Raw genomic sequence first — 25,133 nt, 5'->3', positions numbered from 1 at the left:
TTCCGAGCTCCAGGGTCATCTTGTAGGCAGCGTAACTGCTGTTTATGAGAACCTGAAGGAGTAGGTTCAGTTTCTTGCCCCAGAGGTCGACCTTACTTTATTTAGTTTGGATAATGTTGTGAAGGATGGCAAGATTGTCCCCGACGATCCTGATGATGATGATGTTGAGCTTCCTTCTGAGCCTGCCGCCAAAGCTTCTGTTGTGTCAGCTTCTTCAGCTCCTTCTCCTATGGCCGCTCATCCCGAATTAGATCCTGATTGCCAAATCTTGAATCAGTATGACGGGACAGTGGATGCAGTGCCTCTTCAGACTTACCCCCTTCACCCTGTGCTGATGCTGTCGAGAAGCCTTCGGGTGTTTAACTGAATTTTGTAATTACTTGTATAGATAGCCCGGCTTGTGGGCTTTCGAACTCTTGATTTTGTTTGCTGACTTTTGACACTCTTTTATTTATTGGTTTAGCAACTTTATTTTGATAAACAAAGCAGTTTTCAGGCTTTTTGGGCTGATCTCGGTGGCCTCTGAAGCTGGCTATTATAACTTTTTGTTTTTATATCATGTCTGTCTGCACTTGTCTTGGTACCTTTGTAGGCTATGGGAGTGTTGGAACTTTGTCTGACCTGATTAGCTTGATTCCTTTGCCTGATGTTGTTTTCAGCAATCCATTTTATTTGGACTTTGTTTAGGTCTTTGTTAGGAACTACTTTGCATAATGCTGAGGTTGCCGATTTCGTCAGATCGGTTTTTGTCCGAGTTGTTGTTTGTAACCCTCTTTTTTGGACCTCATTTAGGTCTCTTTTAGGGGTTACTTTTGTAGCTTTATATTTTGGGCCGACTTCATTACGTCGGGTCCTTCTAAGTTATTTTATAATCCTCTTTCTTGGACCTTGTTCAGATCTCTTTCAGGGATTACTTTTATAACTTTATACTTTGGGCCGACTTCATCACGTCGGGCCCTTCTAGGTTATTTTGTAATCCTCTTTCTTGGACCTTATTTAGATCTCTTTCAGGGATTAATTTTATAAATTTACACTTTGGGCTGACTTCATCACGTCAGGCCCTTCTAAGTTATTTTGTAATCCTCTTTCTTGGACCTTGTTCAGATCTCTTTCAGGGATTACTTTTATAACTTTATACTTTAGGCCGACTTCATCACGTCGGGCCCTTCTAGGTTATTTTGTAATCCTCTTTCTTGGACCTTATTCAGATCTCTTTCAGGGATTACTTTTATAAATTTACACTTTGGGCTGACTTCATCACGTCGGGCCCTTCTAAGTTATTTTGTAATCCTCTTTCTTGGACCTTGTTCAGATCTCTTTTAGGGATTACATGTATAACTTTATACTTTGGGCCGACTTCATCACGTCGGGCCCTTCTAAGTTATAGTAATCCTCTTTTATAGGGCTGGCCAAACCTTTTTCCATGGATTTACTTATAACTTCGGTTATTGCGACTGGTCCGACTTCTTTGCGTCGGCCAGTCTTTAAGTTATTTTATAGCAATCCATTTTATTAGGACTTTGTCAAGTCCTTTCTATGGATCACTTTCTATAACTTTTTGCATTATTCTGTTTTCATCTTTGCCGATTTTGTAGAGATTGGGTTTAACCCTCGTTTGGTCAACCTTTTAATGAATTTGGTTTCCATTTTTGGTCTTTATCGTGATCGCGTAGTGAATTTGACTTTCACTTTCTGCCGATCTATAGCTTTATAATCGGACGATGAATGTTTCAGATTAATGCAGCTTGAGCATTTGTAGAATATCTGAACAGATTTTACTAAAAAGAAAATGCAAATATATACATGCGGGAGGTTAATCCTCTAAGTTGGGTGATTTGTAGGTCTTGGCTTGGCGCCTCATTAAAAAACCTTTTCAGAAAAAAGAGTGCGCCTCATCCTAAGATCCCTTATCATCCCTAACTATAGTACTTTCTTAGGTTGCAGGCGTGCCATGACCTAGGAAGCTCTCGCCCATCAAGTTCGGATAGTCTGTAGTAGCCCTTTCTAAGTACTTCTATGACTCGGTAGGGTCCTTTCCAACTCGCTGCCAGCTTTCCTTCTCCAGGTCGGGTTGTTCCGATATCATTTCGGATTAGGATGAGATTGTTCTCAGCAAAAGCTCGATGTACTACCTTTTGATTGTATCTCACCGCCATTCGTCGTTTTAATGCTTCTTCTCTAATCCGAGTTCTTTCTCGGACTTCCGGAAGTAGATCGAGTTCTTCCGTTTGAAGTTGGGAGTTGGATTCTTCACTATAGTGAATCACTCTAGGCAACCTTTCTTCAATCTCCACTGGGATCATTGCCTCTATTCTGTACGCTAATCGGAAGGGTGATTCCTTTGTCGTGGAATGTGGCATTGTTCGATATGCCCATAGGACTTGTGGGAGCTCCTCGGCCCAGGCTCCCTTTACATCCTGTAATCTCCGTTTTAGCCCAGCCAGTATGACTTTATTGGCAGCTTCGGCTTGTCCATTGGCTTGGGGATGTTCTGCGGAAGTGAATTGTTGTTTTATGTTTAAGTCGGCCGCTAGCTTTCTGAAGCCTGCATCTGTGAACTGGGTACCATTGTCTGTGGTGATGGAGTATGGAACCCCGAACCTCGTGACAATGTTCCTATATAGGAATTTTTGACTTCTTTGAGCAGTGGCATTAGATAGGGGTTCTGCCTCGATCAACTTTGTGAAGTAGTCTATCCCTACTATAAGGAATTTAACTTGTCCCGATCCCTGAGGAAAGGGTCCGAGAAGGTCGAGTCCCCATTTTGCGAACGGCCAAGGTGAAGTCACGCTGATGAGCTCCTCTGGTGGAGCGATGTGAAAGTTGGCATGTTTCTGACATGATGGACATGTCTTTACGAACACTGTGGCTTCTTTTTGTAGAGTTGGCCAATAAAACCCTGCCTGAAGTACTTTTTTGGTAAGTGCTTGTGCTCCGAGGTGATTACCACAAATGCCACTGTGTACTTCTTCCAAAACTTCCTTTGTGTTAGAAGTTGGTACGCATTTTAACAATGGTATTGAAATCCCTCTTTTGTATAGAGTGTTGTTTATGATAGTGTAGTATTGTGCCTCTCGTTTCAACCTCTTTGCCTCCTTTTCCTCTGTGGAGAGTGCTTCTGTTTTGAGGTAGTTAATTATGGGAATCATCCATCCTTGATCCTGACCTGTTATGGCCAGGACTTTTTCTTCTTCCGAGATTGATGGATTCTGCAGAATTTCTTGGATGAGGCTTCTATTGTTGCCCTCTGGTTTGGTGCTGGCTAGTTTTGAGAGTGCGTCAGCTCGAGCATTCTGTTCTCGAGGTATGTGACGGATGTCATATTCTCTGAGTTATTTGAGTTGTTCCCTGGTTTTGTCCAAATACTTTTTCATGGTGGGATCTTTGGCTTGGTAGCTTCCTGCTATTTGCGAAGTGACTACCTGTGAGTCGCTGAAGATGATAAGCTTTTGAGCTCCAACCTTCTTAGCTAGCTTCAAACCAGCTAGCAGTGCCTCATATTCCGCTTGGTTGTTTGAGGCGGGGAACCCAAATTTGAGGGAGAGTTCGATTTGGGTTCCTTGGTCGCTTTCAATTATCACATCTGTGCCACTTCCAGTTTTATTTGAGGAACCGTCCACGTAGAGATTTCATTCTGTGGGGATTTTTGGTGTGTCTGTAAATTCTGTGATGAAGTCGGCCAAGTATTGTGATTTGATGGCTGTCTGGGCTTCGTATTGAAGATCGAATTTAGACAACTCGACTGCCAATTGCAAGATTCTACCCACCAGGTCTATTTTCTGTAAAATCCCTTTTATGGGCTGGTTGGTCCGAACCCTAATGATGTGGGCTTGGAAGTATGGACGAAGTCGCTGAGATGTTAGTATGAGAGCATATGCAAACTTTTCTATTTTTTTGTAGTTCAACTTGGATCTTTGTAATGCTTTACTGATGAAGTACACGGGTTGTTGCCCCCTGTCGTCTTCTCGGACTAGTGCTGAGGCTATTGCCCGACTTCCTACCGCGAGGTACAATATGAGTGGTTCTTCTTTCCGTGGCCGAGTTAGGATAGGTGGCTGCCCCAAGAACCTTTTGAAATCTTGGAAGGCTTGCTCATACTCCGTTATCCATTCAAACTTCTTTCCCTTCCTTAGAGTGGCGTAGAAGGAAAGAGATCTTATTGCCGATCCGGCTAGAAATCTGGACAAGGCTGCCAATCTTCCGTTGAGTTGTTGTACCTCTTTGACACAAGTCAGACTCTTCATGTCGAGTATGGCCTGGTCTTTATCTGGGTTTGCTTTGATTCCTCTCTGTGTGAGCATAAAACCCAAGAATTTGCCAGCCTCTACTGCGAAAGTGCATTTTGCGGGATTGATTCGCATGCCATGCCATCTTATAATGTCGAATACTTGGGTCAGGTTGGACAATAGCATCTCTTCATTTTGTGTCTTCATTAGCATGTCGTCCACGTAGACTTCCATGATTTTTCTGATGTGATCCGAAAAGACCTTATTCATCAATCTCTGATAAGTAGCTCCCGCATTTTTAAGATCGAAAGGCATGACGACATAGCAGTAGTTTGCTTTTGGGGTTAAGAAAGAAGTTTTTTCTTGGTCGGGTGGATACATTGGGATCTGATTGTATCCCGAGTATACGTCTATAAATGAGAGGTATTTATATCTGGAGGAGGCATCTACTAGAGCGTCGATACTTGGGAGTGGGTAAGGATCTTTTGGGCAGGCTTTGTTGAGATCAGTGTAGTCAGTGCACATTCGCCACTTCCCGTTTGACTTTTTCACCAAGATGACATTAGCCAGCCATAGCGGGTATTTGACTTCTCTTATGAACCTTGCCTCTAGTAGAGCTTGTACCTGCTCTTCTACAGCTTGGGAGCATTCTGGTCTGAGCTTTCTACGCCTCTGTTGTACTGGCCGAGATCCTGGATAGACTGATAGTTTGTGACACATTAGCTTGTGGTCTATGCCTGGCATGTCTGCAGCCTTCCATGCAAAGAGATCGACGTTGTTTCGCAAGAACTGTATGAGTGATTCTTTTATGTCTCCTTTTAGGATTATACCGATCTTGGTTGTTTGGTTCAGGGTGTTCCCGATCTGGACTTTTGCTATTTCACCTTCAGGTTGTGGGCGGAGTTCTTCCCGCCTCTGCACTCCACCGAGCTTGATTGTGAGGAATTCTTCTCCTCTGCCTCTGAGGTTTAGACTTTCATGGTAACAGCAGCGCGCCGTCTTCTGGTCTGCTTTTATTGTAGCTATCCCTTCTGCAGTTGAAAAATTCATGCATAGATGTGGAGTCAAGACTATTGCACCGAGCTGATTCAATGTTGTCCGGCCTATTAAGGAATTATAGGCTGAACTTACGTCGACCACGAGTTCTTTTTCTTCCAAGCCGAGCTTGTCGAAGGCAATTTTGAACAAGATGTTGGTGGAGCTCCCTTGGTCTATCAGTGTGCGGTGGAGATTTGCATTCGCCAGTATAACAGTGATGACCATGGGATCGTCGTGTCCTGAGATTATACCGGATGCATCTTCTTTGGTGAAAGTAATCGGCGGGATGTCGGGTGCTTCCTCCTTCCCCTCGACATGATATACTTCTTTAAGATATCTTTTGCGAGATAATTTGGAGACTCCTCCTCTCGCAAATCCGCCGTGTATCATGTGAACGTGTCTTTCTGGTGTACGAGGTGACCGCTCAGTTCATCTGACATCTTCTTCCCTTCTTCTTTTTCTTTGCTCATCGTCCCGGGTGGCCAGATACCGATCTAGCTTTCCCTTTCTTACTAGCTTTTCTATGACATTTTTTAAGTCAAAACATTCATTGGTGTAATGCCTGCGGATTCGATGATATTCACAATATTCGCCCCGATTTCTTCCTCCTTTTTTGCTTTTGAGTGGTCGAGCTGGAGGTATTTTTTCAGTGTGACAAACCTCTCTGTAGACATCCACAAGTGACACCCGAAGAGGGGTGTAATTATGGTATTTTTTAATTTTTTCTCCATGTTGATCTTCCTTCTTTTTTGGACTCTTTGTCCTTATCCCAGGAGGTGAATCCGAATTTTGAGGTCTCTCCTAGTCGAGAGTTTTCCTCCATGTTGATATACTTCTCTGCTCATTCTTGCACGTTGTTTAGGGATGCGGGGTATTTTTTCGATAAAGATTGGCTAAAAGGTCCCTCTCGTAATCCATTGATGAAGCCCATAATGGCAGCCTCTGTTGGTAGGCTCTATATGTCCAGGCATATTTTGTTGAATCTTTCCATGTAGTTGCGAAGACTTTCCCGTTCTCCTTGCCTGATTCCTAATAGACTTGGGGCGTGCTTAGCCTTGTCTTTTTGGATGAAGAATCTGACCAAAAACTTCTTGGCCAAGTCGTCGAAACTTGAGATGGACCTAGGAGGTAAATTGTCGAACCATCTAATTGTCATCTTTGTTAAAGTAGTCGGAAAGGCTTTGCAACGAACTGTATCTAAGGCGTCGGTGAAGTACATTCTACTTCTGAAATTGCTGAGATGATGGCCGGGATCTGTAGTGCCGTCGTACAGAGTCATGTCTGGGAGTTTAAAGTCTTTTGGGATTTTGGTCTTCATGATCTCCTTGGTGAATGGATCTTATTCCTTGTGGGAGCTGTCCTCATGAGGGGATCGGTTGGCTTTGGTCTTGAGATCAGCTTCGAGTTTTAGGAGTTTGTCCTCCAATTCCCGGCACCGCCTTATTTCCTTCTGTAGGTCTTTCTCAGCCTCTCGTTGATGTAGGGCTTCTTCTTCAAGTTGTTTTAAACGATCTTGAAGCGCGTCCATGGCTCCCGTGTTTGGGGAATTCTTTTTGTTGTTAAGTTGAGAAGTATCCTTTGGTGTAGTGTCCGCATTTTTGTGCGACGTTCTATCCTCTAGATCTGAATTGTGGTCATTGTCATGGTCGTCTGCCATGGTGATGGGATGACTTCCAGGTCCTCGGCAACGGCACCAATGTTCCGAGGGTTACCTGAAACTATAGGTTGATCTCGAACAAAATCTTCTGTACTGGTCAGAGCTGTTGTCTCCGACTTGTTGGACTTGGTGGTGGTGCTGATCCTTTGGCACCGGAGGGTGGGGTACCTGCAAGGGACTCCGATGCTTAAGTTAGCAAGGGTATTAAGCAGGTTTTTAGAAGAATCAGAGTATGAGTTATACGTGGATGCTCCAGTGTATTTATAATGGTGTAGAGTGACCTTCTTAGATAAGATAAGTTAGTTATCTTATCTTATCTTTTATCTTTCGAGTGAGGTCATCTTATCTTCAGGGAAACCGCCCTTTCTCTCTGTAGGCTTGGGCTGCCTTAGGTTTTGGGGCGCGATCCTCTATTTAGGCCCTTTTTGGGCTTTCCTGGTGATTTGACCGAGCTCTTTAAGAAAAAGTCGGATTGTCCTAACCTGAAGAAGTCGGTCGCTTTATCGTTAGACCTCCCGGGTCAGACAGCTTGACCCGGGGTATGAACAGGTCCATAGCTTAGTAGTAGAGCATTTGACTGCACAACAAGAGAGCCCACTCATGGACCTCAACAAGAGCATAAGGAATTTCCTCATCAAGAAATCCCTGAGATGCCTCAAGGGATACATTTTCCTCTGCACAACTATTAGGAGCAACTAAGGATAGAAGCACCAAAATCACTAGGGATAGAGCAACAAAGGCAAGGAAAAGACATAGAAGAGCTCAAGAGCACCATTGGTTCTTCAAGAGGAAGACGCCACCCACATTAAGGTGGACTCATTCCTTAGTCTCCTTGTCTATTTATTTTCTGCTTTCGGTTTTAGAGCTTCATGTTTGTCTATGTTTGTGTCTTCATTACATGATCATTAGTGTCTAGTGTCTATGTCTTAAAGCTATGAATAATTCCATGAATCCTCCACCTCTCTTAAATGAAAAATGTGCTTAATTACAAAAGAACAAGAAGTACTTGAATTTCAAATTTTATCTTGAAATTAGTTTAATTATTTTGATGTGGTGGCAATACTTTTTATTTTCTGAATGAATGCTTGAATAGTGCATATTTTTTATCTTGTTTATGAATGTTAAAATTGTTGGCTCTTGAAAGAATGATGAACAAAGAGAAATGTTATTGATAATCTGAAAAAATCATGAAATTAATTCTTGAAGAGAGAAAAAGCAGTGAAAAAAAATTTAGCAAAAAAAAATAAAAGAAAGAAAAAGAAAAAGCAAGCAGAAAAAGTCAATAGCCCTTTAAACCAAAAGGCAATGGTAAAAAAGATCCAAGGCTTTGAGCATTAATGGAAAGGAGGGCCCAAGGAAATAAAATCCAAGCCTAAGTGGCTAAATCAAGCTGTCCCTAACCATGTGCTTGTGTCATGAAGGTCCAAGTGAAAAGCTTGAGACTGAGTGGTTAAAGTCGTGATCCAAAGCAAAAAGAGTGTGCTTAAGAGCTCTGGACACCTCTACCTGAGGACTTTAGCAAAGCTGAGTCACAATCTGAGAAGGTTCACCTGGTTATGTGTCTGTGGCATCTATGTATCCGGTGGTAATACTGGAAAACAAAGTGCTTAGGGCCACGCCCAAGACTCATAAAGTAGTTGTGTTCAAGAATCAACAAACTAAACTAGGAGAATCAATAACACTATCTAAAATTCTGAGTTCCTATAGATGCCAATCATTCTGAACTTCAAAGCATAAAGTGAGATGCCAAAACTGTTCAGAAGCAAAAAGCTACTAGCCCCGCTAATCTAATTGGGACTAAGTTTCATTGATATTGTGAGATTCATTGTATATTCTTTTCTTTTTATCCTATTCTGTTTTCAGTTGCTTGGGGACAGATAATAATTTAAGTTTGGTGTTGTGATGAGTGGATAATTTATACGCTTTTTGGCATTGTTTTTACATAGTTTTTAGTAGGATTTAATTAGTTTTTAGAAAGGTTCTGAAAACTGGACCGAACCGGTCAGTTCGACTGGTTTAACCACGAACCAATGCTACAAACAGTCCGGTCCTCATCTGAAAACCGTGCAAAGAAGAACCGCTCAAGAACCGGCGAATCGGCCAAAAACCGGTCGGTTCGACCGAACCGGTGACTGGCTGGTTACGCTAAACGATGCCGTTTTATGATTTATAAAAAAAAAAGAACCCGACTCGACCCGCTCGTGGAGCACCCCACCCCCCTTTCTTCCCCCGACCCCATTCATTCTTGATTCATCGTCTTCATCCTAATGGAGAACCCTAGCCGCCCTGAACAATAGCCCCCTTGTCGCCATCCTTCGTCCCCTGGTGTCGCCATCCTCAGCCCCAGTAACCCTCCAATCTCCATCGTCGTCTGGTTCCTGCCCAGTAGCCCTCCATCGCTATCGTCTTCATCTTCTCAACACCAGCACGCAGTAGCCCTCTCATCGTGCGATCGGCGGTCCTCAACAGTCAACACTGGTAGCCCTCCATCGACCCCAGGTGAGTGACTCGTCCTCTGCTCATCTTCTTTGTTCTTCACCTCTGCTCATGTTCTTCCATCGACCCCGGTAGAAACATGCATGAAATTGAACTTCCTCTGTGAACTGAACTTAGATAGCTGTTTAATTTTCTGTGAACTTCATCTGTGAACTGTTTAATTTCTGTGAACTTGCTCTGTGAACTTCCTCTGCTCAGTGCTCATCTTCTTCCAAAACATGCTAACCAAACTGTTTAATTTCTTCATCTGTGAACTTCCTCTGCTCAGTGCTCATCTTTTTAATTTTTTTGTTGGTTAGCATAAAAAATTAATAATCTGAAAATTAACTGGCTGTGGCTGGTCTTCTATTTTGCAGCTCAATTCCTGTTTGTTGCACAATTTCTATTTGTTGGTCAATTTGTGTTTGGTCCTCGGCTCAATTTCTATTTGTTGCTGAGCATAAGAAATAAAAAATATGCAAATTAAGCTGGCTAGTCTTCTATTTTGCAGCTCAACTTCCTCTGTGAACTGAACTTAGATTTCTGTTTAATTTTCTGGAACTTCATTTGTGAACTGTGAACTTGCTCTGTGAACTTGCTCTGTGAACTTGCTTTGTGAACTGTTCAATTTCTGGAACTTCATCTGTGAACTGTTCAATTTCTGTGTATGTTCATTGTGTTGTGTTGTGTTGTGGGCTTGTGGCTGTTTTTACTTTTTAATTTTGTATATGTTTTATTAATTTCAGTTATGGAAAATAGTATTAATCAAGAAGCAACTACTGATAACAATGCTTCTGTGAATAATAACATGCCTGCCAATACTCCTATTCTGAATGATGCTGCTAATCCTAATTCGCGTAGTGCTAACGATAGTGAGTCACAAGGTTCTTCTAACCTTAGGGGAAAAACAGATTTAGCTTGGAAATATGTTGCTCTACAAATGGTGAATGGAAAACCACAATATCAATGTTTATTTTGTCTACAAGTTTTCAATGGAGGTGGAATTCACAGGATGAAGAAACATCTAGCAAAGATTACTGGAGACGTGAAAAAATGTCCTAAAGTTCCATATGATGTGGAAAAATAGATGGAAAGTTTGTTGAAAGATATACAGACCAGCAAAAAGAAAAGAAAATTAAGTTTTGGTGAAGAGGGTGGTGATGAGGTAGAGGATGCAATTGATGAGGCAATAGCTCAAGAAGAACAGGAACAGCAGTGTACCTCGAGTCAGCAAGGAGTTGGAGGCGATCCAAAGAAAAAAGCCAAAGTCATTCCTCCTATGTTTGCACCATGAACAACTCCAGGAGCTCAACCAAGTATTAAAAGTGTTATGCAAAACAAAGAGGCGATACACGAGGTTGATAAACGATTTGCTCGGTGGCTTTTGGATTGTAAAATTCCATTTAATGCTGTGATGTTGCTATATTTCCAGGATATGTTGGATGGTGTTGCTGGTATTGGACCTGGTTACAAGGGGCCTTCTTATGATAAGTTATGGGTTCATTTGTTGGCTGATCTTAAAAGAGAAAGTCAAATGCTAGTTGATAGTTATAGGAGTGCATGGAAGGAAACTGGATGTACCCTCATGGCTGATGGTTGGACAGATCAAAGACAAAGAACGTTAATCAATTTCTTGGTGTATTGTTCTAAAGGTTTGTGCTTCGTGAAATCAGTAGATGCTTCCAGTATGGTAAAAAATGCTTCACACTTGTGTAATTTGTTTTCTGAGGTGATTGAATGGATTGGCCCAAATAATATTGTGCATGTTGTGACTGACAATGCGGCCAATTATGTTACTGCTGGTAGGCTTATCAATAGAAAATATGATAATATCTATTGGTCACCATGTGCTGCTCATTGCCTTAATCTTATTTTAAAAGATATAAGCAGCATGGTGCATATTTCTAACCTTGCAACTCGTGCTTCAAAGATCACAGTATTTGTGTACAATCATACGGTTTTCTTATCTTGGCTAAGACAAAGACCTCATTGGAGAGAAATTGTACGTCCTGGTGCAACCCGGTTTGCAACTGTGTTTATTACATTGAAGAGCATCTTTGACCGTAAAAAGGAGTTGCAACAATTGGTTGTAGATTCAATTTTCACTGATCACAAATTAGGAAGGAGTGCTACTGGTAGAGCTGTGAGTGCTATTATTCTGGATTGCAAATTTTGGGACGATTGCTTTACTGTATTACAAGTGTAACAATTTGGATTCAGTCCAGGCAATGAAAGAAATACATTTATATAGAGATCGAAAGGAAAGTTTTGATAGACAAGAAGTTATTCCAGTTGCATCTGAACTTAAGCCTGGTAAGAATATGGTTGAATATTTGTTTAATGAATAGTAACTTGTTTTATGCTCCTATGTTCTTAATTGATATCTTGTAATATGTTATGGTTTTATAATTGGTAGATGAATGGTGGAGGTTATTCGGAGGCTTTGCTCCATGTCTACAAAAGATAGCTGTTCGCATTCTTAGCCAAGCATCTGCTTCTTCTGGGTGTGAGAGAAATTGGAGCCTTTTTGACCAAATTCATACAAAAAGAAGAAATAGATTGGAGCATGATATACTGAATGACATTGTTTATGTTACCTATAATTTGCGTCTTAAATCCAAGTAATATATGTTTCATGAAATACTATATTGTTTTATTTGTAATCTTTATCATAACAAATTTATAAATTATTAAATCTTCATATATTGTATTTAACTTTTTAGGAAGGAAAAAGAAAAAAGAAAGCAAAAGACACAATATGATCCAATTGATTATGAAAGTATCAGTCAAGTTGACTTTTGGGTGACTGAAGAGGTTGTAGAGAAAGAGCATGATCTTCCTAGTAATGTGGATGACTTATTGCGCGAGTATAGTATATTTAGTTTCTAATGATTTATTAGAATGTTGTTAGTTTATAATATAATGATAACATGTCTATTTTATTAGGTGAAATTGATGCTGATTTATATCAAAGTAGCAGTGGTAGTAGTGGTTTTTATGCTGCATCTCTTGATTCTTCTGCTGATCAGGGTGGGAATGAAAGTGAAGATCATCCTACCGAAGCAGATTTGCAACAAGCTCTTGCGGATTTTGATGATTGATAAACCATGATGTTGGGATTTAATATTTAGATATGCTTTTATTACTATTTAACTTTTGACTTTGGATTTTGATAAGATTATATGTATTTGGTTGATGATATATTGTGTAGTATTTTAAATTTCAAAGATATTTTAAGATTTATATCAAACTATAATTATATTGTAGGATGTGTATTTATAATTTATTTATTACTCTATTCTAAAACGGTTTTTCCAGTTGAACCACCGGTTGAACCGGTTAGACCAGTGAACCAGTGAACCAGTGACTAAAGCGGTTTGATGACTGGTCCGATTTTCTGAACCTTGGTTTTTAGTATATTTTTATTAGTTTTTAAGCAAAATTCACATTTCTGGACTTTACTATGAGTTTGTGTGTTTTTCTGTGATTTCAGATATTTTCTGGCTGAAATTGAGGGACCTGAGCAAAAATCTGATTCAGAGGCTGACAAAGGACTGTTGATGCTGTTGGATTCTGACCTCCCTGCACTCGAAATGGATTTTTTAGAGCTACAGGAGTTCAAATGGCGCGCTGTCAATTGCGTTAGAAAGTTGACATCCAGGGCTTTCCAGCAATATATAATAGTCCATACTTTTTCCGAGTTTAGATGATGCAAACTGGCGTTTAACGCCAGCTTTCTGCCCTATTCTGGCGTTAAACGCCAGAAACAAGTTGCAAAGTAGAGTTAAACGCCAGAAACAAGTTACAAACTAGCATTTAACTCCAAGGAAGACCTCTACACGTGAAAGATTCAATGCTCAGCCCAAGCACACACCAAGTGGGCCCAGAAGTAGATTTCTGCATCATTTACTTATTTCTATAACCCTAATAACTAGTTTAGCATAAATAAAACTTTTTACTATTGTACTAGGGGTCTTTTTCCCTATTTTCGAATTCACATGCTATTTGGGGAGGCTGGCCATTCGGCCATGCCTAGACCTTGTTCTTATGTATTTTCAACGTGGAGTTTCTACACACCATAGATTAAGGTGTGGAGCTCTGCTGTTCCTCGAGTATTAATGCAATTACTACGGTTTTCTATTCAATTCATGCTTATTCTTATTCTAAGATATTCATTCACACTTCAACCTGATGAATGTGATGATCCGTGACACTCATCACCATTCTCACTTATGAACGAGTGCCTGACAAACACTTCCGTTCTACCTGCGAAAGCTAGAGTGTGTATCTCTTGGATTCCTGGTCCACGACGCATGGTTGCCTCTCCTGACAACAGAGCCTTCCATTCCGTGAGATCAGAGTTTTCGTGGTATAAGCTAGAATCTATTGGCAGCATTCTTGAGATTCGGAAAGTCTAAACCTTGTCTGTGGTATTCTGAGTAGGATCTGGGATGGGATGACTGTGACGAGCTTCAAACTCGTGATTGTAGGGCGTGGTGACAGACGCAAAAGGATAGTAAATCCTATTCCTACATAATCGAGAACCAACAGCTGATTAGCCATGCGGGAAACTGTAGAGGACCTTTTTCACTGAGAAGATGGGAAGTAGCCATTGACAACGGTGATGCCCTACATACAGCTTGCCATGGAAAGGAGTATGAAGGATTGGATGAAGGCAGTAGGAAAGCAGAATTTCAAGAGGGATGAAGCATCTCCATACACTTATCTAAAATTCCCACCAATGATCTACATAAGTATCTCTATCTTTATTTTCTATTTATTTATATTTTAATTATTAAAACTCCATAACCATTTGAATCCGCCTGATTGAGATTTACAAGGTGACCATAGCTTGCTTCAAGCCGACAATCCCCGTGGGATCGACCCTTACTCACGTAAGGTTTATTACTTGGACGACCCAGTGCACTTGCTGGTTAGTTGTGCAAAGTTGTGAAAAAGAGTGATATTACAATTGTGCGTACCAAGTTGTTGGTGCCATTGAAGATCACAATTTCGTGCACCAGATGCCAAGCTACAAGAGAAGAAGCAGAGGCACCGACAGCACGGACGGCGGAGGCACTGTGACAGAACTGTTGTAGGGAAAACTTAGGGTTTTGTTTGGGTAAGTTTGACCTTGGGTTCAGAGTTCAGGGAAATAGTGATAGTGATTCACGAATTGGGGTGTGGGGTGGGTGTTAGGGGGAAGGGGTTGGTTTTGGAAAGTGGACCAGACCATTTTTCACGTCGGTTCCCGGTTGAACCGGTTAGACCGGCCAAACCAGCCAATTTTTAGAATATTGATTATTGTTATAAAAAATTGGTTTTATTCTGGCTAGTTAAAAAATTTTAAAAAACTGGTTCATTAAAACGTCCAATAATATGACGACACGTAAACGTCTTTACAAAAAGACATTTTATGCAACTTTATGGGAGCATCCCCCATGTTCTTTTTATAATATTAAATAGGTGCGTTCTTTGGCGAGTTTGTTTTACACATGGCTGAGATGACTATAAGGCCTAACCAATTGTAAAGAAACACATGGAGGATGAGTTGTTGTGATGACGATGTTGACAGAGTTAGAGGAAGGTAAATTTGGAAATCAAGTGGGTGTTTAGTTTACAAAATTAATTAAAGGAATGGAAACAAAATTAAAGTTAAAATCGAAAGTTCAATTTCTCAGTGACTGGAGATTCGCTGTGCATTGTATGAGAAGAGGCTCTTGAAGCACAACACAACGCAGAGGAGGCAAGGTTGTCGCCGCTTGGGGAGGTGGTGTTGCCGACGATTCAAAGCTGCGGGATGGGGAGAGTTAGGGCAACCACCATACAATAACAACAATGGGGTGGACACGCTACGAGAGAACAACGACGAGTGAGGAAGGAGGTTAGGCCCACCACACTATCTGCAACGAACAAACGACAGCGCGCGACGGCAACTACAACGACTGAAAGCCCAAAAAGAACTTCTCACTCATGCCTAATTTGCAATGAGGAAGAATATCACTCTCCACCTCTTTTGTGGTGCGAAGGTAGTGCTGGTACATCTAGGAATGGCAACACCACGGCAGGCAGTTCGATAAAAAAGGAGTAGAAGGAAGGAGGAAGGTGGGGCAACAACGACGTTTTCCTCGTCCTCTGGCTGGGTTCAGGTGTGCGATGGTGGTGCGGCAGTGACTTAACGGTGAGAGGGGTCGACGGAAGGAGCTTGGCGGTGTCATGGTGAGAGGTAGGAGGGCGATGCAAGGCGGTGAGGGGAGAGGGAGAGGGAATCTGTAAAAGATAAAAGGGTTTAAAAATCTAAGAAGAGAAGGAGTGACAACATTAGAATTTCAATATATATATATATATATATATATATATATATATATATATATATATATATATATATATATATATATAGGGCATTTTAGTCATTTCTTATATAGGTTATTATACGGATATCCACGGAGCGAGGATCTTTTCCCATCCCCGTGGGTATAAAATTGTCCTATATCCGTCTTCCGCGGGTAAATTCCCACGAATACTCGCCCTGTTGAGAAAAGTTGCTATGCCTAGGTACATCCAAAAAGACGTGAATAACCTTTGGTTATAGGATAAATGGTCAAATTCGTCCTAAAAGATATGTTAGTTTTTAAATTCTTTCCTGAAAGATGGATAATTTTCTAAATTCGTCTCTAAAAATTATCAAGCAAATTAGTTTTTTAAAAATTACAAATTAATCATTTTTATCCTTTTATCATTCCATTAACGATTTCTGTTAACTACTGATGATGTGAGATGTTAATTAATAACATATATAATTCCTAACATGTTCAATTGAGTGTTGATAAAATATATTCATGAAATTCTATTAATTTAGTCTATTTTTCTAATTACATAAACCTTAATGCCAATATAATCTAGCAACTAAATTGATAGATTTTCATAAATATATTTGTTCAATGTCCAATTAGACATACTAGGTGTCATGTATGTTGTTTATTAATATTCTATATCATCAATCATTGACAAAAACTGTTAATGAAGTGATGAAAGGATAAGAATAATTAATTAATAATTTTTGAAAAATTAATTTAATTGATAAAATATTTTAAAGACAATTTAAAGAATGATTAATCTATCATAACTAATTTGACTATTTACCCTTCAATTATATCTTTAAGTTGGTTTTTTGTATTGCAAAACTAATCTTGATTGTACTAAATGCTAAAGTTTGTTAACACACTCTGACGTTTAACATGTACACTAAAGGCTCTATTCCACCAGTCCAGTCTAACCCATACGTCAGGCTAATATTGGTTAGTCAAAAGATAGTCATCCTTAGCCATGGAAAATACAGCCACTAGAGACTTAGCCTATTTTTTATAAATTAATTTTAATATCAACACTAGAACATATAAATATTTTTTTAGGATAAAGTATGTTTTTTATTATAAAATTTTTGAAATATTTTAAAATTATTATGAATATTTAATTTAATTTAATTTAATTTTATTCTCAAAATTTGAAATAAGTTTCAAATGTCATCATCATTTCAATTCTCAGTTTCAACCCTCCTAAAATCTCATCATCACCACCCTTATCTTGAGTGTCCTTGGATTTTTCATGCCGAACAGTGTCTTCTGATAACTTTGGACGGGCTCCGGTATTTAATGAGCCTTGATTATGATTTAGATTTGGATCTCATGCCACTCAACCACCAGCTTATGGTGGAGCTTGCCATGAGTGTCGTCTTGTTTGCAAAGAAGCTGTCGATGGTACCAACAGTGGAACTTAAGCTGAAGTTGAGGTGAGCAATGATTTCAACTGCACATAGGAGGGGGCTATGTAGAAGTTGGTAGAAAGGTGTAGAAGATAAAGAATAAGATGAGATTGGAGAAGTAGAAACCAAGGACAAGGTTGATGAAGTAGCATACGTCATGGAGTACTGGCCTGAAGATAGCCAACGACGACTTTAATAAGCTATCATTGGCAAAAATAAGTTGTTGTTTGTTATCGAATTTATGTAATTTAGATCTAGAACAACACCAAGTCACAAGTAATAAAGAAATGAGTAAGAGACTTGTAGTTCCTATTAGCTCCAATCCATAATATCTCATTTTGGGTTTTCATTATTGACAAATTTCCCCATCTATTGATCGATCACATGAGCATCCAGTTAGCACATAGCGAACGAAAAAAATCATTCATCATGGATTCTATTCCTTGAGAAAAATGTCTATTAATTGATACTTATTCATTCAGTCAAAGTCTCCCAATTTTAGTCTTGTCTAAATATGTCAAAAAAACATCTAAACTTCTTAAATTTGTAAGGTATTTGATTTGAGTCAAGACTTGATAAGGTTAGATGCAATAATATCTAAGGTTTCTTAGATTAGGTTATGGTTTAATATAAGTTTTTCACGAGAAAATCAGGTGAATATTTAAGATTTTTATAGCAGCAGGGTATAAAATCTAACCCACTTCTTAGCCTGAGAAAATTAAGACAATAATATCTAAAATTGTTAAATTAGTGAGTTATTTCTTAGAATTTTTTATATATTTTATAATTGGATCGGTTTTGATTGGAATAACCATTTTTTGAAAGCGAATCCAAACCAATCTAAACTGATTATTTTTGGGTTGGATCGGTTCAGATAATCGAATACTTGATTATATATTAAATTTAAAAAAAATAAAAAATTTGAAGAAAAAGGAGATTCCTGTAATAGCAAAAAAAAATGTAATTACTACAGTATGATGATAAATTCATACGTACTGATATATTTAAAATACAGACAAATAATAACAAGTCACATGAAATTTGTTTTTCACATTAGCATTTATTTTTTTCTTTTTTAAATATATATTAGATCACTACTTTTACTAATACACCCTTTTAATTAAATTAAAATAAAAATATATTTTTTATTTAATTTTATAAAAAGTCTTAAACATCGTTCCATTATTTGATTAGACAAAAATACCCTTTTAAATTAATCAAATTTTAGAATTCAATTAATCATAATTTTATAGTTTCAAATAGTTAAAACAACAAAACAAAAACATATTAAAAAAACAAAAAATCAAAATTGTTCTTCATCTGGGTTAAACATATTAAAAAAATAAAAAACTAAAATTATTCTTTATCTGGGTTCAGAAACCCTCTCGTTCACGCCTCTGAAGATTTCTGTATTCTTCATCTTCTTCGCTCCTCTTCCTATCCTCTCTCTCTGTCTCTCTCTCCTCGATCTCTATCATCTTTCTCACTGTGCGTCCCACGCAAGATCTCTCCCCCTCTCCTCTCTTGTCTCACAATCGAGGTCATCGCCGGCGTCTCAACATCTCGCGGCCTTCCCTAGGCTCCTCCTCTTCGGCGACAGAAGTACTCGTCGGATCGTCGTCGCTCGTCGTCTTTTGGTTTCAAGTACTCGCCGTCGTGAGTCACCGTGGATCGTGGAACGTCGTAGGGTCATCACTTGCTTCGTCGCTCGTCCTCTTCTGGGCTGGGGTCCTCTTCGTCACCCAGTCGCCCTTGGTAAGTCCATGTATCATCACTTCCCCTGTTCTCCCTTTTCCAGATTCCCTTCTCCCTGTATTTTGAGATGATGTTGAATTAGTAATCAATTAATTTATTAGTGATTGAATCTTGAATTTATTGCTGTCTTACTGAATAATCACCGAGTTTAATTTTTTTTTCTTTGCTAAAAATCATCAGAGTTGAATTTGTTACTAATTATCATCGAACCTTGAATTTGTTGCTGGCTTGCTCAAACACCCCCTATTATCTTTTCTATGCACTACTTGGGTATGTTACAGTTTTCATATGACCGGGCTTACAATTTGTTGCTATCTTGCTCAAACACCCCCTATTATATTTATCTCTACAGTCTTCATATTGTAATTGCTTCATGATTTCAGTTTGTTTTTGCATGATATACTTCAACTGATAGCTTGTTTCCCCTGAATGAATTAAAATAAAAAACTGTAAACTGAACATATACCCCATTCGGGTATTTGGATCAAATAAAAGCAAACAAGCCAAAACCCCAATTGACAAAAGGAAAATACAGCCAGTCTTATGGTTGGACCAAGAGCAAGAATGTTCATTTGTTTCACATTTTGATAGGAACCTGCGGGTCTTAATACACTGTGATCTGCGGAGACGTTTTATGTGATTACATTCTATTTTATGTAATCCTTTTACCAAAAAAAGAAAAAAGAATCTGTATCCCTCAACTATTTCTTAATGGATGCAGCGCTTTGAGATAGTTAATGGTGTCACTGAAGTTAAAGGAATAGCAGAGGAGAAACCTGCAGGTGCTGAAGAGGATGAAGGTATTAATTACAAGATCACACATTTTCTTTAAATAGCATTTCAATTCATTCACTGATAACATTTTGATTTAGTTTTGTAGAAAAAGGAGTACCTGCTTTTTGGCTCAATGCAATGAAAAACAATGAGAAGAGGTTAGTTGGTTCTATCAATAGTTGGTTCTATCTTCTTTCTCCACTAACTTTATACTCCAACAAACAGCAAGGGAACAACCAGTAACTGAAGATATGCAAGGTTGGGGAATGACTTCTGAGGCATTGAGGTTTGAATGATCTCTTAAGTTCTTCCGCTTCCTTGATTACTATTTGAGTTACTTGGATTGAATGCAATGGTTGAGTTGGTAAGAAAGTTCATTATCAAGATTATGATATTTGCAAAAGTTTCTACTGATGCTTTCTGTCGTTAATTGGTCTGGAGACAATATCTTCAAAGTGGTGGAGGAAAAATTAATTTTAGTGAAAGTGGATAGTGCCTCTGAAATTTTTACTGGCACTTCAATATATGCTTGTATTGAAGTTCTTGGAGAAAAAAATGTTTGAATTTCTACTTTGGTTTCTAGTATGCACTGCATGAAGACTGAAGTTTATTGTGCGTATCTGTAGATACATTCACGGTTTTCTACAAATACCTTCCCTAACTGGGATCGTGCTCAGCCTATGCAAATATTGGGTCACAATGGAGATATCAACACTCTAAGAGGCAATGTCAACTGGTATGCCTTGAATAATTTTTGTACTATGCTAGTTAATGGTATGACAAATATGAATGAATAATATGCTGCAATGCGATTTTAAACTGGCTAGCAGTATTGTCCTAGTGCTGCTGATCTGACCATTCAGTATTGTTTGTTAGAGTTAATGGATACCTAGCTTACTTTTTTCTTTTCTCAATCTTATTTTTTAAATAAGAGGATACTTTGTTTCATTATGGTGTGCAATAAGCTTGATGCTAGTTGTGGGTGGGCATAGCAGCATTGAGTATTGTGTTGGTTGTTCTTATCATGTTCTGATTGATGTATATTGTATCAGCTAATATGGTATATTTTGTAGGATGAAGGCGCGTGAGGGGTTACTGAAGTGCAAGGCACTTGGTTTATCAGAGGATGAATTAAAGAAGCTTTTGCCCATTGTCAATGCAAATTCATCTGATTCAGGTGAAAATTTTTCCCTTTTTATTTTATTTTAAATTTGTGTTTTTATTTTTTTGACTAGGTTATATTTACATACTAAATCTAATGGGTAGTTATTCTTTTCCAGGAGCTTTTGATGGCGTGCTTGAGTTTTTGGTTCAATATGGAAAAAGTCTTCCTGAAGCTGTTATGATGATGATTCCTGAGGCATGGCAAAACGATAAAAATGTGGATCCTCAACGTAAAGCATTTTATGAATATTATTCAGCTCTCATGGAGCCATGGGATGGACCAGCTCTTATATCATGTAAATTTTTTGTTGGACTCTGATTCTATATCACGTGCATGTCCTTTCGACATTGGCTTTACAATTTGGCACTAATTTGATCTAATATCATTACAGTTACTGATGGTCACTATCTTGGAGCTACACTGGATAGGAATGGACTGCAACCTGGCCGCTTTTATATTGGGAGCACACAAGTTAAATTATGTTGATTCTCCTTGACCATTTAATTATGTTGGGAGCACAAGCTATAACAAAGTGGTGTATTAATCTAACGAATAAGATTTTCTTCTTTTCTTTTTGTTTCTTCCTATTTTGGTACGATAGTTAAGCAATTAGGCACAATATATATTTATATAATCATTTGTTAATTTTTTAAATGTATTTTATATAATTAACAAGTAATTTATAGCTTATTTCCATAAAACAAATATTATATGTTTAGAGATATGTTAGATCAAAGTTGTTACTATCTTTTCAATACAAGAATGAATGCTAAAAGGTCATACTTAATTAAGAGGAAAGTAAAATATTTAGGGTACCTAAGCAGATAAACATAACCTAGTCAAATTGGATGAATGGAAAAATTTCTTCCTCTTTGCCAATTCAATCAACTGAACAAGAAAACAAAAGAAGAGTGTATTTAGAAGCAAGCTATTGAATGTAATGGACACCCTCTTTCAATGCACCAAATAGTTAGTGACTAATTTACTATACACATTATATACACACACACACACAAACTACGTTTAGGAGAATGATTTTGACACTCTCTAATTGATTATGTCATTCTTTTATTGATGGCCTTCTTTCAGATGCTGCTGCACAAGGGTTACAACCAAACCAAATTATTTTCATAGATGTTGCAATAAAGAATGAACATATCAGGCGAAGTGCTTTAGCAGACTTATTTCTTGACACGTAATTTCATGTCTACTTCTTGTCCTCTCTTTGATGTACTAGATTGTTTTCTATTATTTGCTTACGGATTCCTTTGTTTTAATACTCTTATTGCATTGTTTTAGGCCTTTATGCAATGTGCACACAACAGGAACAGATATATTATGGGCGGGTTTGCCTATGATCACCCTGTCTTGCTACTGGACTTGGGGAGGAGATGATCATTCCCAGGTGAGAGATATTTTCTTGATTACTGATATGGACAGTTATTGTTACCTTTCTGTTTATAACTAACTAACTGTTGTGTGTGAAGCCAACCATGTAGCATGAAAGATTATGAAGAGAGGGCAGTATCACTGGCCTTGAGTCGCCCAAAGCTTCAAGCTCTCACTAATAAGCTTAAGTCTGTTCGCATGACTTGCCCTTTATTTGACATAGCTCGCTGGGTGAGTTTAATACTCCCTCTCCTTTGCCTCAAATTATAAATGTATCAAATTCTTTCTTGTGACAGATAGTTTTAGATAGTATGTAGTTTATAAGATGCATTGTTCTAAATTTTGTAGGTGAGGAATCTTGAAAGAGGATATTTTAAAATGTGGAATCTACATTGCTAGCAATCATGGATGAGTAATTTATTGTGTTTTGGCTTCGCAATGCTCTTGATTAATTAACTAGAACATTAACAAGATATACAAAAAAAGAAAGAAGGGGGGAGGGACTAATAACTTTCACTAAAACTCAAATGAACCAAAAGTTGAATCAAATACAACAAATTTGTTATTTATTATCATATATGAATTGTCAGAGCCAAAGCAACATATCGTACAAATAGAATAAAATGATGGTGCTTCACTTTATCAAATTAGTTATTATCGTATCAGATCTGTTTTTCAAGGTAGTTAATTACTTTTTTATGCACTTGAAAAACTTTAGTCAAAACTTCAGGAGAAATAGGTGGAGTGGATCCAAAAACAGCATTTACAACTGTGATAACACCTGGATTCTTACTGCTAAGACTAGAAATAGCAACAGCATTGCCATAACCCACGTTCAGTTGGAAATGAATGAGACCAATTGGGAACATAAACACATCACCCTTGTTGCGCACTATAGTAAAAAGACGGTTGGTGTTGTTTTGATTGGAAGTGACAAATCCAACAAAGAGAGTGCCTTCAACAACAGTAAAAATCTTTATGGCTCGAGGGTGAGTGTGAGGAGGGATTAAACCCTTAGGTGCAAAATCTAGGTGAGCAAGTGATATGCCGAGTGTGTTAAGTCCGGGTAGTTCGTTAACACTGACAGGAGTCACGTTTGAGCCAAGTTTGTTGACAACATTCCCAGGATCTACATGCTTGAAGAAATCTTTAGCTACTACAACTTTAGGGTCTTTGCAAATGTTTCCATTCACAAATACTGCAAAATAAGAAATTAAGAAGAATTAATTATAACGATGCTTAACCATATATATTGAAAGGAGTTTGATACTTGAGTATGTAATGATATATACCAGCATTTTGGGTGTCATTGAAAGCCACACAGAAATCTTGCAGTGGATTGGGATCATAGACTGATGCAAAAGAGGATGCCAAAGCCAACAAACTGACAAGGAAGTAGATTGCTTTCATTTTGTGCCTCGTAGTATACCTTACTATTGATGCCCTCTTCTTTCTTCTTCTTTTGTCTTTGTGTTTGTGAGCGCTAATCTCTTATAAATGATGTTATGTATTTAATTGCTTGGTTGTGATGAATTTGTTGAATGGGAAGCTTGCTATATAAAGGGAGGAGTCATTGAATTGGCCTGCAAATTAATGTTGTTGCATCTAATAATTGCTGAACCATTCTATACAAACTCATCAAGGAAGATGGCTTTCTTATATACATATATACAGGAATCACACACATAATCACAAAAGGCAAAACAAAAACAATTGACAAAATAGTGTTAAACTATTTCATTGCATGCACTGCAACAAAAACTAAGTTGCTAATAGTAAACATTATTCATCCCAGAATACAACCCTCATGAGTCATGACCATACACCATATTGGCCACAGTATCACTTCCATCGCTTGAACATGCCATGCTTCCAACGCTTGCCGAATTTGCCATTCTTAAGCTTTCCATGACCAAAGAACCCATGATGATGACCATAATGACCATGAGTCAAATGGTGAGCACCATACATAGCGGCCACAGCAGCAGAACCCCCTGCTAACATTCCACCAACGCCACTAGGCCAGTGCCCTGTTACAACAAGAAGTCAGTACCCATCATGGCTTCATATTGAAATCAAATCATAAGCCTTCATCCGGAGAAGTAAAGATGCATTATCAACATAAGCACATTCCAAAAAACATTAGGTAAGAGTCCTATTAACAGTGGTAGAGCCAGAATCTTAAGTTGAGAGGCCACATGGTTCAAAAATTTTTTAAGTAACCAACAGCATCAAATGATCCAACTAGTGCTCATCCATGTGGGATAAAGTATTTCATATGCAAACTATTTCACATAGAACACATATTGTAAAGTTTGTTATCTATTCACCCTAATCCTAATCAGTAGATCAGATGACAATAGCTTCAAGTTTCATTGACATGAGAAACAAAACATAAACAGAGAGAGCAAAACAGAACACAGTATTAAATTACATTATGGAAACATGAACTGGCATCCAATGAGGGAAGTTACAAAAAAACCTGCCAAAATGTGTAGTAGCCTCGTCGCTCGTGAGCATATATAAAGAATTCCCTTTCGGATCCACTTGGCCAGAACTTATACAGAAACTTGAGAAAGAGTAAATAATCATCCAACAAGCTAGGCAAGATCAAATAATCAGTCAACAATCCTAATAATCAGTAACAAATTCACCTCTGATGATTTTTAGCAAAGAAAAAAAATTAAACTCGGTGATTATTCAGCAACACAGCAACAAATTCAAGATTCAATCACTAACAAATTAATTGATTACCAATTTAACATCATTTCAAAATACAGGGAGAAGGGAATCTGGGAAAGGGAGAACAAAGGAAGTGATGATGCATGGACTTACCAAGGGCGACTGGGTGACGAAGAGGACCCGAACCCAGAAGAGAATGAGTGCTTGGCA

The 25,133-nt window shown here is 38.4% G+C and overlaps 1 protein-coding gene, 1 long non-coding RNA gene and 1 pseudogene across 2 annotated transcripts; 1 reads left to right on the top strand and 2 right to left on the bottom strand.

Annotated features, from left to right (window-relative positions):
* The first annotated feature begins 19,450 nt into the window (after nt 1-19,450).
* On the top strand, nt 19,451-19,561 carry LOC112700649 (small nucleolar RNA snoR2/U65; annotated as a pseudogene).
* Nucleotides 19,562-22,903: 3,342 nt separating this feature from the next.
* LOC112696474 (germin-like protein subfamily 1 member 7) lies at nt 22,904-23,728 on the bottom strand. Its single transcript, XM_025749266.2, has 2 exons — nt 23,534-23,728; nt 22,904-23,439 (listed from the first exon to the last, which is right to left on the bottom strand). The coding sequence occupies exons 1-2, from the start codon at nt 23,649-23,651 to the stop codon at nt 22,904-22,906; spliced, it is 654 nt and encodes a 217-aa protein (XP_025605051.1). The 5' UTR covers nt 23,652-23,728.
* A 109-nt stretch (nt 23,729-23,837) lies between these two features.
* Nucleotides 23,838-24,821, bottom strand: LOC140173343 (uncharacterized). Its single transcript, XR_011861965.1, has 2 exons — nt 24,724-24,821; nt 23,838-24,271 (listed from the first exon to the last, which is right to left on the bottom strand). It is a non-coding gene; the product is annotated as an uncharacterized lncRNA (long non-coding RNA).
* Between the last annotated feature and the right edge of the window lie 312 nt (nt 24,822-25,133).

Source organism: Arachis hypogaea, chromosome 6 (assembly GCF_003086295.3).
Source record: "Arachis hypogaea cultivar Tifrunner chromosome 6, arahy.Tifrunner.gnm2.J5K5, whole genome shotgun sequence".
Lineage (NCBI taxonomy): Eukaryota > Viridiplantae > Streptophyta > Magnoliopsida > Fabales > Fabaceae > Arachis > Arachis hypogaea.
This window is presented reverse-complemented; position numbering and strand designations above follow the sequence as displayed.